Here is a 15,001-nt window from a genome sequence, read left to right on the forward strand (position 1 = left end):
GAGGACATCTTACTGACAATACTGTTCTGTTTAGAGGACATCTTACTGACTGTACAGAATACTGTTCTGTTTAGAGGACATCTTACAGACTGTACAGAATACTGTTCTGTTTAGAGGAGATCTTACTGACAATACTGTTCTGTTTAGAGGACATCTTACTGACTGTACAGAATAATGTTCTGTTTAGAGGGGATCTTACTGACTGTACAGAATACTGTTCTGTTTAGAGGACATCTTACTGACAATACTGTTCTGTTTAGAGGACATCTTACTGACTGTACAGAATACTGTTCTGTTTAGAGGGGATCTTACTGACTGTACAGAATACTGTTCTGTTTAGAGGACATCTTACTGACTGTACAGAATACTGTTCTGTTTAGAGGACATCTTACTGACTGTACAGAATACTGTTCTGTTTAGAGGACATCTTACTGACAATACTGTTCTGTTTAGAGGACATCTTACTGACTGTACAGAATACTGTTCTGTTTAGAGGACATCTTACTGACTGTACAGAATACTGTTCTGTTTAGATGACATCTTACTGACTGTACAGAATACTGTTCTGTTTAGAGGACATCTTACTGACTGTACAGAATACTGTTCTGTTTAGAGGACATCTTACTGACTGTACAGAATACTGTTCTGTTTAGATGACATCTTACTGACTGTACAGAATACTGTTCTGTTTAGAGGACATCTTACTGACTGTACAGAATACTGTTCTGTTTAGAGGACATCTTACTGACAATACTGTTCTGTTTAGAGGACATCTTACTGACTGTACAGAATACTGTTCTGTTTAGAGGACATCTTACTGACTGTACAGAATACTGTTCTGTTTAGATGACATCTTACTGACTGTACAGAATACTGTTCTGTTTAGAGGACATCTTACTGACTGTACAGAATACTGTTCTGTTTAGAGGACATCTTACTGACTGTACAGAATACTGTTCTGTTTAGAGGACATCTTACTGACTGTACAGAATACTGTTCTGTTTAGATGACATCTTACTGACTGTACAGCATACTGTTCTGTTTAGAGGACATCTTACTGACTGTACAGAATACTGTTCTGTTTAGAGGACATCTTACTGACTGTACAGAATACTGTTCTGTTTAGAGGACATCTTACTGACTGTACAGAATACTGTTCTGTTTAGAGGACATCTTACTGACTGTACAGAATACTGTTCTGTTTAGAGGACATCTTACTGACTGTACAGAATACTGTTCTGTTTAGAGGACATCTTACTGACAATACTGTTCTGTTTAGAGGACATCTTACTGACTGTACAGAATACTGTTCTGTTTAGATGACATCTTACTGACTGTACAGAATACTGTTCTGTTTAGAGGACATCTTACTGACAATACTGTTCTGTTTAGAGGACATCTTACTGACTGTACAGAATACTGTTCTGTTTAGAGGACATCTTACTGACTGTACAGAATACTGTTCTGTTTAGAGGACATCTTACTGACAATACTGTTCTGTTTAGAGGACATCTTACTGACAATACTGTTCTGTTTAGAGGACATCTTACTGACTGTACAGAATACTGTTCTGTTTAGAGGACATCTTACTGACTGTACAGGATAATGTTCTGTTTAGATGGGTTCTGTTTAGAGGGGTTCTTACCTTTGAGAGACTCCAGCTCTTTCCTGTGAAAGAAAATAGGAACAACAGTTAGAAGCAGTCTTTTCACTAGAGTCACTCACGCTCTGAGCCAGAGTCTTTACAGCTTGTTCCTTAACTATCTATGAAGACAAACTGCAGGCCCAGAAATAACAGCAAGACGTTTCAATTGTAACATGCTTTTCATTTAACAACAACTGCAAAGTGCTGCTACAGTGAGTCCATAACTACATGATGCTCATTCTAAAGCTTCATTCAGATACAGCAGAGTTCAGCTCCTCTCTCTAGTCTACAACCTCAGGTGAACAGTAACCTCCCATCAGCTCCTCTCTCTCTCTAGTCTACACCCTCAGATGAACAGTAACCTCCCATCAGCTCCTCTCTCTCTCTAGTCTCTACCCTCAGATGAACAGTAACCTCCCATCAGCTCCTCTCTCTAGTCTACACCTTCAGATGAACAGTAACCTCCCATCAGCTCCTCTCTCTCTCTAGTCTCTACCCTCAGATGAACAGTAACCTCCCATCAGCTCCTCTCTCTCTCTAGTCTCTACCCTCAGATGAACAGTAACCTCCCATCAGCTCCTCTCTCTAGTCTACACCCTCAGATGAACAGTAACCTCCCATCAGCTCCTCTCTCTAGTCTATACCCTCAGATGAACAGTAACCTCCCATCAGCTCCTCTCTCTCTCTAGTCTACACCGTCAGATGAACAGTAACCTCCCATCAGCTCCTCTCTCTCTCTAGTCTCTACCCTCAGATGAACAGTAACCTCCCATCAGCTCCTCTCTCTATAGTCTCTACACTCAGATGAACAGTAACCTCCCATCAGCTCCTCTCTCTCTCTAGTCTATACCCTCAGATGAACAGTAAGCCTCCCATCAGCTCCTCTCTCTCTCTAGTCTCTACCCTCAGATGAACAGTAACCTCCCATCAGCTCCTCTCTCTCTAGTCTCTACCCTCAGATGAACAATAACCTCCCATCAGCTCCTCTCTCTAGTCTCTACCTTCAGATGAACAGTAACCTCCCATCAGCTCCTCTCTCTAGTCTCTACCCTCAGATGAACAGTAACCTCCCATCAGCTCCTCTCTCTAGTCTCTACCCTCAGATGAACAGTAACCTCCCATCAGCTCCTCTCTCTAGTCTCTACCCTCAGATGAACAGTAACCTCCATCAGCTCCGCTCTCTAGTCTCTACCCTCAGATGAACAATAACCTCCCATCAGCTCCTCTCTCTAGTCTCTACCCTCAGATGAACAGTAACCTCCCATCAGCTCCTCTCTCTCTCTAGTCTCTACCCTCAGATGAACAGTAACCTCCCATCAGCTCCTCTCTCTCTATAGTCTATACCCTCAGATGAACAATAACCTCCTATCAGCTCCTCTCTCTCTCTAGTCTCTACCCTCAGATGAACAGTAACCTCCCATCAGCTCCTCTCTCTAGTCTATACCCTCAGATGAACAATAAAATCCTATCAGCTCCTCTCTCTCTCTAGTCTCTACCCTCAGATGAACAGTAACCTCCCATCAGCTCCTCTCTCTAGTCTCTACCCTCAGATGAACAGTAACCTCCCATCAGCTCCTCTCTCTAGTCTACACCCTCAGATGAACAATAACCTCCTATCAGCTCCTCTCTCTAGTCTCTACCCTCAGATGAACAATAACCTCCTATCAGCTCCTCTCTCTAGTCTCTACCCTCAGATGAACAGTAACCTCCCATCAGCTCCTCTCTCTAGTCTATACCCTCAGATGAACAGTAACCTCCCATCAGCTCCCCTCTCTAGTCTCTACCCTCAGATGAACAGTAACCTCGCATCAGCTCCTCTCTCTCTCTAGTCTCTACCCTCAGATGAACAGTAACCTCCCATCAGCTCCTCTCTCTCTCTAGTCTATACCCTCAGATGAACAGTAAGCCTCCCATCAGCTCCTCTCTCTCTCTAGTCTCTACCCTCAGATGAACAGTAACCTCCCATCAGCTCCTCTCTCTCTAGTCTCTACCCTCAGATGAACAATAACCTCCCATCAGCTCCTCTCTCTAGTCTCTACCTTCAGATGAACAGTAACCTCCCATCAGCTCCTCTCTCTAGTCTCTACCCTCAGATGAACAGTAACCTCCCATCAGCTCCTCTCTCTAGTCTCTACCCTCAGATGAACAGTAACCTCCCATCAGCTCCTCTCTCTAGTCTCTACCCTCAGATGAACAGTAAACTCCATCAGCTCCGCTCTCTAGTCTCTACCCTCAGATGAACAATAACCTCCCATCAGCTCCTCTCTCTAGTCTCTACCCTCAGATGAACAGTAACCTCCCATCAGCTCTTCTCTCTCTCTAGTCTCTACCCTCAGATGAACAGTAACCTCCCATCAGCTCCTCTCTCTCTATAGTCTATACCCTCAGATGAACAATAACCTCCTATCAGCTCCTCTCTCTCTCTAGTCTCTACCCTCAGATGAACAGTAACCTCCCATCAGCTCCTCTCTCTAGTCTATACCCTCAGATGAACAATAAAATCCTATCAGCTCCTCTCTCTCTCTCTAGTCTCTACCCTCAGATGAACAGTAACCTCCCATCAGCTCCTCTCTCTAGTCTCTACCTTCAGATGAACAGTAACCTCCCATCAGCTCCTCTCTCTAGTCTCTACCCTCAGATGAACAGTAACCTCCCATCAGCTCCTCTCTCTAGTCTCTACCCTCAGATGAACAGTAACCTCCCATCAGCTCCTCTCTCTAGTCTCTACCCTCAGATGAACAGTAAACTCCATCAGCTCCGCTCTCTAGTCTCTACCCTCAGATGAACAATAACCTCCCATCAGCTCCTCTCTCTAGTCTCTACCCTCAGATGAACAGTAACCTCCCATCAGCTCTTCTCTCTCTCTAGTCTCTACCCTCAGATGAACAGTAACCTCCCATCAGCTCCTCTCTCTCTATAGTCTATACCCTCAGATGAACAATAACCTCCTATCAGCTCCTCTCTCTCTCTAGTCTCTACCCTCAGATGAACAGTAACCTCCCATCAGCTCCTCTCTCTAGTCTATACCCTCAGATGAACAATAAAATCCTATCAGCTCCTCTCTCTCTCTCTAGTCTCTACCCTCAGATGAACAGTAACCTCCCATCAGCTCCTCTCTCTAGTCTCTACCCTCAGATGAACAGTAACCTCCCATCAGCTCCTCTCTCTAGTCTACACCCTCAGATGAACAATAACCTCCTATCAGCTCCTCTCTCTAGTCTCTACCCTCAGATGAACAATAACCTCCTATCAGCTCCTCTCTCTAGTCTCTACCCTCAGATGAACAGTAACCTCCCATCAGCTCCTCTCTCTAGTCTATACCCTCAGATGAACAGTAACCTCCCATCAGCTCCCCTCTCTAGTCTCTACCCTCAGATGAACAGTAACCTCGCATCAGCTCCTCTCTCTCTCTAGTCTCTACCCTCAGATGAACAGTAACCTCCCATCAGCTCCTCTCTCTCTCTAGTCTCTACCCTCAGATGAACAGTAACCTCCTATCAGCTCCTCTCTCTCTCTAGTCTACACCCTCAGATGAACAGTAACCTCCCATCAGCTCCCCTCTCTAGTCTCTACCCTCAGATGAACAGTAACCTCGCATCAGCTCCTCTCTCTCTCTAGTCTCTACCCTCAGATGAACAGTAACCTCCCATCAGCTCCTCTCTCTAGTCTATACCCTCAGATGAACAGTAACCTCCCATCAGCTCCTCTCTCTCTCTAGTCTACACCGTCAGATGAACAGTAACCTCCCATCAGCTCCTCTCTCTCTCTAGTCTCTACCCTCAGATGAACAGTAACCTCCCATCAGCTCCTCTCTCTATAGTCTCTACACTCAGATGAACAGTAACCTCCCATCAGCTCCTCTCTCTCTCTAGTCTATACCCTCAGATGAACAGTAAGCCTCCCATCAGCTCCTCTCTCTCTCTAGTCTCTACCCTCAGATGAACAGTAACCTCCCATCAGCTCCTCTCTCTCTAGTCTCTACCCTCAGATGAACAATAACCTCCCATCAGCTCCTCTCTCTAGTCTCTACCTTCAGATGAACAGTAACCTCCCATCAGCTCCTCTCTCTAGTCTCTACCCTCAGATGAACAGTAACCTCCCATCAGCTCCTCTCTCTAGTCTCTACCCTCAGATGAACAGTAACCTCCCATCAGCTCCTCTCTCTAGTCTCTACCCTCAGATGAACAGTAACCTCCATCAGCTCCGCTCTCTAGTCTCTACCCTCAGATGAACAATAACCTCCCATCAGCTCCTCTCTCTAGTCTCTACCCTCAGATGAACAGTAACCTCCCATCAGCTCCTCTCTCTCTCTAGTCTCTACCCTCAGATGAACAGTAACCTCCCATCAGCTCCTCTCTCTCTATAGTCTATACCCTCAGATGAACAATAACCTCCTATCAGCTCCTCTCTCTCTCTAGTCTCTACCCTCAGATGAACAGTAACCTCCCATCAGCTCCTCTCTCTAGTCTATACCCTCAGATGAACAATAAAATCCTATCAGCTCCTCTCTCTCTCTAGTCTCTACCCTCAGATGAACAGTAACCTCCCATCAGCTCCTCTCTCTAGTCTCTACCCTCAGATGAACAGTAACCTCCCATCAGCTCCTCTCTCTAGTCTACACCCTCAGATGAACAATAACCTCCTATCAGCTCCTCTCTCTAGTCTCTACCCTCAGATGAACAATAACCTCCTATCAGCTCCTCTCTCTAGTCTCTACCCTCAGATGAACAGTAACCTCCCATCAGCTCCTCTCTCTAGTCTATACCCTCAGATGAACAGTAACCTCCCATCAGCTCCCCTCTCTAGTCTCTACCCTCAGATGAACAGTAACCTCGCATCAGCTCCTCTCTCTCTCTAGTCTCTACCCTCAGATGAACAGTAACCTCCCATCAGCTCCTCTCTCTCTCTAGTCTATACCCTCAGATGAACAGTAAGCCTCCCATCAGCTCCTCTCTCTCTCTAGTCTCTACCCTCAGATGAACAGTAACCTCCCATCAGCTCCTCTCTCTCTAGTCTCTACCCTCAGATGAACAATAACCTCCCATCAGCTCCTCTCTCTAGTCTCTACCTTCAGATGAACAGTAACCTCCCATCAGCTCCTCTCTCTAGTCTCTACCCTCAGATGAACAGTAACCTCCCATCAGCTCCTCTCTCTAGTCTCTACCCTCAGATGAACAGTAACCTCCCATCAGCTCCTCTCTCTAGTCTCTACCCTCAGATGAACAGTAAACTCCATCAGCTCCGCTCTCTAGTCTCTACCCTCAGATGAACAATAACCTCCCATCAGCTCCTCTCTCTAGTCTCTACCCTCAGATGAACAGTAACCTCCCATCAGCTCTTCTCTCTCTCTAGTCTCTACCCTCAGATGAACAGTAACCTCCCATCAGCTCCTCTCTCTCTATAGTCTATACCCTCAGATGAACAATAACCTCCTATCAGCTCCTCTCTCTCTCTAGTCTCTACCCTCAGATGAACAGTAACCTCCCATCAGCTCCTCTCTCTAGTCTATACCCTCAGATGAACAATAAAATCCTATCAGCTCCTCTCTCTCTCTCTAGTCTCTACCCTCAGATGAACAGTAACCTCCCATCAGCTCCTCTCTCTAGTCTCTACCTTCAGATGAACAGTAACCTCCCATCAGCTCCTCTCTCTAGTCTCTACCCTCAGATGAACAGTAACCTCCCATCAGCTCCTCTCTCTAGTCTCTACCCTCAGATGAACAGTAACCTCCCATCAGCTCCTCTCTCTAGTCTCTACCCTCAGATGAACAGTAAACTCCATCAGCTCCGCTCTCTAGTCTCTACCCTCAGATGAACAATAACCTCCCATCAGCTCCTCTCTCTAGTCTCTACCCTCAGATGAACAGTAACCTCCCATCAGCTCTTCTCTCTCTCTAGTCTCTACCCTCAGATGAACAGTAACCTCCCATCAGCTCCTCTCTCTCTATAGTCTATACCCTCAGATGAACAATAACCTCCTATCAGCTCCTCTCTCTCTCTAGTCTCTACCCTCAGATGAACAGTAACCTCCCATCAGCTCCTCTCTCTAGTCTATACCCTCAGATGAACAATAAAATCCTATCAGCTCCTCTCTCTCTCTCTAGTCTCTACCCTCAGATGAACAGTAACCTCCCATCAGCTCCTCTCTCTAGTCTCTACCCTCAGATGAACAGTAACCTCCCATCAGCTCCTCTCTCTAGTCTACACCCTCAGATGAACAATAACCTCCTATCAGCTCCTCTCTCTAGTCTCTACCCTCAGATGAACAATAACCTCCTATCAGCTCCTCTCTCTAGTCTCTACCCTCAGATGAACAGTAACCTCCCATCAGCTCCTCTCTCTAGTCTATACCCTCAGATGAACAGTAACCTCCCATCAGCTCCCCTCTCTAGTCTCTACCCTCAGATGAACAGTAACCTCGCATCAGCTCCTCTCTCTCTCTAGTCTCTACCCTCAGATGAACAGTAACCTCCCATCAGCTCCTCTCTCTCTCTAGTCTCTACCCTCAGATGAACAGTAACCTCCTATCAGCTCCTCTCTCTCTCTAGTCTACACCCTCAGATGAACAGTAACCTCCCATCAGCTCCTCTCTCTAGTCTACACCCTCAGATGAACAGTAACCTCCCATCAGCTCCTCTCTCTCTCTAGTCTCTACCCTCAGATGAACAGTAACCTCCTATCAGCTCCTCTCTCTCTCTAGTCTACACCCTCAGATGAACAGTAACCTCCCATCAGCTCCTCTCTCTCTCTAGTCTACACCCTCAGATGAACAATAACCTCCCATCAGCTCCTCTCTCTCTAGTCTCTACCCTCAGATGAACAATAACCTCCCATCAGCTCCTCTCTCTAGTCTCTACCCTCAGATGAACAATAACCTCCCATCAGCTCCTCTCTCTAGTCTCTACCCTCAGATGAACAATAACCTCCCATCAGCTCCTCTCACTAGTCTCTACCCTCAGATGAACAATAACCTCCCATCAGCTCCTCTCTCTCTCTAGTCTACACCCTCAGATGAACAGTAACCTCCCATCAGCTCCTCTCTCTAGTCTCTACCCTCAGATGAACAATAACCTCCCATCAGCTCCTCTCTCTAGTCTCTACCCTCAGATGAACAATAACCTCCCATCAGCTCCTCTCTTTAGTCTCTACCCTCAGATGAACAATAACCTCCCATCAGCTCCTCTCTCTAGTCTATACCCTCAGATGAACAGTAACCTCCCATCAGCTCCTCTCTCTCTCTAGTCTCTACCCTCAGATGAACAATAACCTCCCATCAGCTCCTCTCTCTCTAGTCTCTACCCTCAGATGAACAGTAACCTCCCATCAGCTCCTCTCTCTCTCTAGTCTACACCCTCAGATGAACAATAACCTCCCATCAGCTCCTCTCTCTCTAGTCTCTACCCTCAGATGAACAATAACCTCCCATCAGCTCCTCTCTCTAGTCTCTACCGTCAGATGAACAATAACCTCCCATCAGCTCCTCTCTCTAGTCTCTACCCTCAGATGAACAATAACCTCCCATCAGCTCCTCTCACTAGTCTCTACCCTCAGATGAACAATAACCTCCCATCAGCTCCTCTCTCTCTCTAGTCTACACCCTCAGATGAACAGTAACCTCCCATCAGCTCCTCTCTCTAGTCTCTACCCTCAGATGAACAATAACCTCCCATCAGCTCCTCTCTCTAGTCTCTACCCTCAGATGAACAATAACCTCCCATCAGCTCCTCTCTCTAGTCTCTACCCTCAGATGAACAATAACCTCCCATCAGCTCCTCTCTCTAGTCTATACCCTCAGATGAACAGTAACCTCCCATCAGCTCCTCTCTCTCTCTAGTCTCTACCCTCAGATGAACAATAACCTCCCATCAGCTCCTCTCTCTCTCTAGTCTACACCCTCAGATGAACAATAACCTCCCATCAGCTCCTCTCTCTAGTCTCTACCCTCAGATGAACAATAACCTCCCATCAGCTCCTCTCTCTAGTCTACACCCTCAGATGAACAGTAACCTCCCATCAGCTCCTCTCTCTAGTCTACACCTTCAGATGAACAGTAACCTCCCATCAGCTCCTCTCTCTCTCTCTCTAGTCTCTACCCTCAGATGAACAATAACCTCCCATCAGCTCCTCTCTCTAGTCTCTACCTTCAGATGAACAATAACCTCCCATCAGCTCCTCTCTCTAGTCTCTACCCTCAGATGAACAGTAACCTCCCATCAGCTCCTCTCTCTCTCTAGTCTCTACCCTCAGATGAACAGTAACCTCCCATCAGCTCCTCTCTCTCTCTAGTCTCTACCCTCAGATGAACAATAACCTCCCATCAGCTCCTCTCTCTAGTCTCTACCTTCAGATGAACAATAACCTCCCATCAGCTCCTCTCTCTAGTCTCTACCCTCAGATGAACAGTAACCTCCCATCAGCTCCTCTCTCTCTCTAGTCTCTACCCTCAGATGAACAGTAACCTCCCATCAGCTCCTCTCTCTCTCTAGTCTCTACCCTCAGATGAACAGTAACCTCCCATCAGCTCCTCTCTCTAGTCTCTACCCTCAGATGAACAGTAACCTCCCATCAGCTCCTCTCTCTAGTCTATACCCTCAGATGAACAGTAACCTCCCATCAGCTCCTCTCTCTCTCTAGTCTCTACCCTCAGATGAACAGTAACCTCCCATCAGCTCCTCTCTCTAGTCTCTACCCTCAGATGAACAATAACCTCCCATCAGCTCCTCTCTCTAGTCTCTACCCTCAGATGAACAGTAACCTCCCATCAGCTCCTCTCTCTCTCTAGTCTCTACCCTCAGATGAACAGTAACCTCCCATCAGCTCCTCTCTCTCTCTAGTCTCCACCCTCAGATGAACAGTAACCTCCCATCAGCTCCTCTCTCTAGTCTCTACCCTCAGATGAACAGTAACCTCCCATCAGCTCCTCTCTCTAGTCTATACCCTCAGATGAACAGTAACCTCCCATCAGCTCCTCTCTCTCTCTAGTCTCTACCTTCAGATGAACAGTAACCTCCCATCTGTGAATCAAGGCCAGAAACAAAGTCTTTCAGCTGTCTGGGTTTACACATCACTTAACAGCCAGGGCTATTTAATGGCAAAGTACAACTAAAAACACAAATCTTTTTTATTTAACCTTTATTTTAGTACGCAAGTCAGTTAAGAACAAATTCTTATTCATCATGACGGCCTACCCTGGCCAACTATAAGCACTAGAATGCCCAGGCCTGACATGAATAACAGGCATGTTGTTTTCCTTTGAACAGATCACGCTTCATTTTGTCTCACATAAATCACTGAACGTGAATCTCCTTCTAGTTGTTATCTCGCTCCCTCTACTCTGCTAGGCATGAGCCTGCAACTCTCATCAGGGTAGCCTAGTGGTTAGAGCGTTGGACTAGTAACCGGAAGGTTGCAAGTTCAAACCCCGAGCTGACAAGGTACAAATCTGTCATTCTGCCCCTGAACAGGCAGTTAAACCCACTGTTCCCCAGTATGCTGTCATTGAAAATAAGAATTTGTTCTTAACTGACTTGCCTAGTTAAATAAAAGGTTATAAATAACGTTAATTAACCTCTCCAGCATTGCACTTCATCATTTATTTCCTTATAGAATCATAGCCACGTGAAGGGTTCTGAACGAGCTGCAGCACCCTGATTCATGGAAATACATTTACCAAAGTTATAGAATTCCTGTTCAGAAATAAATAAATCATTCAGAACAGCCTGGTACAGCATGAGAAGGACTATCATTTAGCCACAGAGGACCACTAGCTGTGGACTGTAGCCCAATAAAAAGGACTATCATTTAGCCACAGAGGACCACTAGCTGTGGACTGTAGCCCAATAAAAAGGACTATCATTTAGCCACAGAGGACCACTAGCTGTGGACTGTAGCCCAATAAAAAGGACTATCATTTAGCCACAGAGGACCACTAGCTGTGGACTGTAGCCCAATAAAAAGGACTATCATTTATCCACAGAGGACCACTAGCTGTGGACTGTAGCCCAATAAAAATGACTATCATTTAGCCACAGAGGACCACTAGCTGTGGACTGTAGCCCAATAAAAAGGACTATCATTTATCCACAGAGGACCACTAGCTGTGGACTGTAGCCCAATAAAAAGGACTATCATTTAGCCACAGAGGACCACTAGCTGTGGACTGTAGCCCAATAAAAAGGACTATCATTTAGCCACAGAGGACCACTAGCTGTGGACTGTAGCCCAATAAAAAGGACTATCATTTAACCACAGAGGACCACTAGCTGTGGACTGTAGCCCAATGAAAAGGACTATCATTTATCCACAGAGGACCACTAGCTGTGGACTGTAGCCCAATAAAAAGGACTATCATTTATCCACAGAGGACCACTAGCTGTGGACTGTAGCCCAATAAAAAGGACTATCATTTAGCCACAGAGGACCACTAGCTGTGGACTGTAGCCCAATAAAAAGGACTATCATTTAGCCACAGAGGACCACTAGCTGTGGACTGTAGCCCAATAAAAAGGACTATCATTTAGCCACAGAGGACCACTAGCTGTGGACTGTAGCCCAATAAAAAGGACTATCATTTAGCCACAGAGGACCACTAGCTGTGGACTGTAGCCCAATAAAAAGGACTATCATTTAGCCACAGAGGACCACTAGCTGTGGACTGTAGCCCAATAAAAAGGACTATCATTTATCCACAGAGGACCACTAGCTGTGGACTGTAGCCCAATAAAAAGGACTATCATTTAGCCACAGAGGACCACTAGCTGTGGACTGTAGCCCAATAAAAAGGACTATCATTTAGCCACAGAGGACCACTAGCTGTGGACTGTAGCCCAATAAAAAGGACTATCATTTAACCACAGAGGACCACTAGCTGTGGACTGTAGCCCAATAAAAAGGACTATCATTTATCCACAGAGGACCACTAGCTGTGGACTGTAGCCCAATAAAAAGGACTATCATTTAGCCACAGAGGACCACTAGCTGTGGACTGTAGCCCAATAAAAAGGACTATCATTTATCCACAGAGGACCACTAGCTGTGGACTGTAGCCCAATAAAAAGGACTATCATTTATCCACAGAGGACCACTAGCTGTGGACTGTAGCCCAATAAAAAGGACTATCATTTAACCACAGAGGACCACTAGCTGTGGACTGTAGCCCAATAAAAATGACTATCATTTATCCACAGAGGACCACTAGCTGTGGACTGTAGCCCAATAAAAATGACTATCATTTATCCACAGAGGACCACTAGCTGTGGACTGTAGCCCAATAAAAAGGACTATCATTTAGCCACAGAGGACCACTAGCTGTGGACTGTAGCCCAATAAAAATGACTATCATTTAGCCACAGAGGACCACTAGCTGTGGACTGTAGCCCAATAAAAAGGACTATCATTTAGCCACAGAGGACCACTAGCTGTGGACTGTAGCCCAATAAAAAGGACTATCATTTAGCCACAGAGGACCACTAGCTGTGGACTGTAGCCCAATAAAAAGGACTATCATTTATCCACAGAGGACCACTAGCTGTGGATTGTAGCCCAATAAAAAGGACTATCATTTAGCCACAGAGGACCACTAGCTGTGGACTGTAGCCCAATAAAAAGGACTATCATTTAGCCACAGAGGACCACTAGCTGTGGACTGTAGCCCAATAAAAAGGACTATCATTTAACCACAGAGGACCACTAGCTGTGGACTGTAGCCCAATAAAAAGGACTATTATTTAACCACAGAGGACCACTAGCTGTGGACTGTAGCCCAATAAAAAGGACTATCATTTAACCACAGAGGACCACTAGCTGTGGACTGTAGCCCAATAAAAAGGACTATCATTTAGCCACAGAGGACCACTAGCTGTGGACTGTAGCCCAATAAAAAGGACTATCATTTATCCACAGAGGACCACTAGCTGTGGACTGTAGCCCAATAAAAAGGACTATCATTTAGCCACAGAGGACCACTAGCTGTGGACTGTAGCCCAATAAAAAGGACTATCATTTATCCACAGAGGACCACTAGCTGTGGACTGTAGCCCAATAAAAAGGACTATCATTTAGCCACAGAGGACCACTAGCTGTGGACTGTAGCCCAATAAAAAGGACTATCATTTAGCCACAGAGGACCACTAGCTGTGGACTGTAGCCCAATAAAAAGGACTATCATTTAACCACAGAGGACCACTAGCTGTGGACTGTAGCCCAATAAAAAGGACTATTATTTAACCACAGAGGACCACTAGCTGTGGACTGTAGCCCAATAAAAAGGACTATCATTTAACCACAGAGGACCACTAGCTGTGGACTGTAGCCCAATAAAAAGGACTATCATTTAGCCACAGAGGACCACTAGCTGTGGACTGTAGCCCAATAAAAAGGACTATCATTTAGCCACAGAGGACCACTAGCTGTGGACTGTAGCCCAATAAAAAGGACTATCATTTATCCACAGAGGACCACTAGCTGTGGACTGTAGCCCAATAAAAAGGACTATCATTTAGCCACAGAGGACCACTAGCTGTGGACTGTAGCCCAATAAAAAGGACTATCATTTATCCACAGAGGACCACTAGCTGTGGACTGTAGCCCAATAAAAAGGACTATCATTTAGCCACAGAGGACCACTAGCTGTGGACTGTAGCCCAATAAAAAGGACTATCATTTAGCCACAGAGGACCACTAGCTGTGGACTGTAGCCCAATAAAAATGACTATCATTTAGCCACAGAGGACCACTAGCTGTGGACTGTAGCCCAATAAAAAGGACTATCATTTAGCCACAGAGGACCACTAGCTGTGGACTGTAGCCCAATAAAAAGGACTATCATTTAGCCACAGAGGACCACTAGCTGTGGACTGTAGCCCAATAAAAAGGACTATCATTTAGCCACAGAGGACCACTAGCTGTGGACTGTAGCCCAATAAAAAGGACTATCATTTATCCACAGAGGACCACTAGCTGTGGACTGTAGCCCAATAAAAAGGACTATCATTTAGCCACAGAGGACCACTAGCTGTGGACTGTAGCCCAATAAAAAGGACTATCATTTAGCCACAGAGGACCACTAGCTGTGGACTGTAGCCCAATAAAAAGGACTATAATTTATCCACAGAGGACCACTAGCTGTGGACTGTAGCCCAATAAAAAGGACTTTCATTTATCCACAGAGGACCACTAGCTGTGGACTGTAGCCCAATAAAAAGGACTATCATTTAACCACAGAGGACCACTAGCTGTGGACTGTAGCCCAATAAAAAGGACTATCATTTAGCCACAGAGGACCACTAGCTGTGGACTGTAGCCCAATAAAAAGGACTATCATTTAACCACAGAGGACCACTAGCTGTGGACTGTAGCC

The 15,001-nt window shown here is 45.7% G+C and overlaps 1 protein-coding gene across 1 annotated transcript in view; it reads right to left on the minus strand.

Annotated features, from left to right (window-relative positions):
* Positions 1-15,001, minus strand: part of dtnbp1a (dystrobrevin binding protein 1a) — a 49,834-nt gene that overhangs the window by 24,658 nt on the left and 10,175 nt on the right. The window contains exon 7 of the mRNA XM_036935967.2: positions 1,646-1,668. Within this exon, the coding sequence (XP_036791862.2) occupies positions 1,646-1,668 (23 nt within the window). The remainder of the gene's footprint in view (positions 1-1,645; positions 1,669-15,001) is intronic.

The sequence above is a fragment of the Oncorhynchus mykiss genome, chromosome 2, assembly GCF_057628025.1.
Source record: "Oncorhynchus mykiss isolate SJ-2025 chromosome 2, ASM5762802v1, whole genome shotgun sequence".
NCBI lineage: Eukaryota > Metazoa > Chordata > Actinopteri > Salmoniformes > Salmonidae > Oncorhynchus > Oncorhynchus mykiss.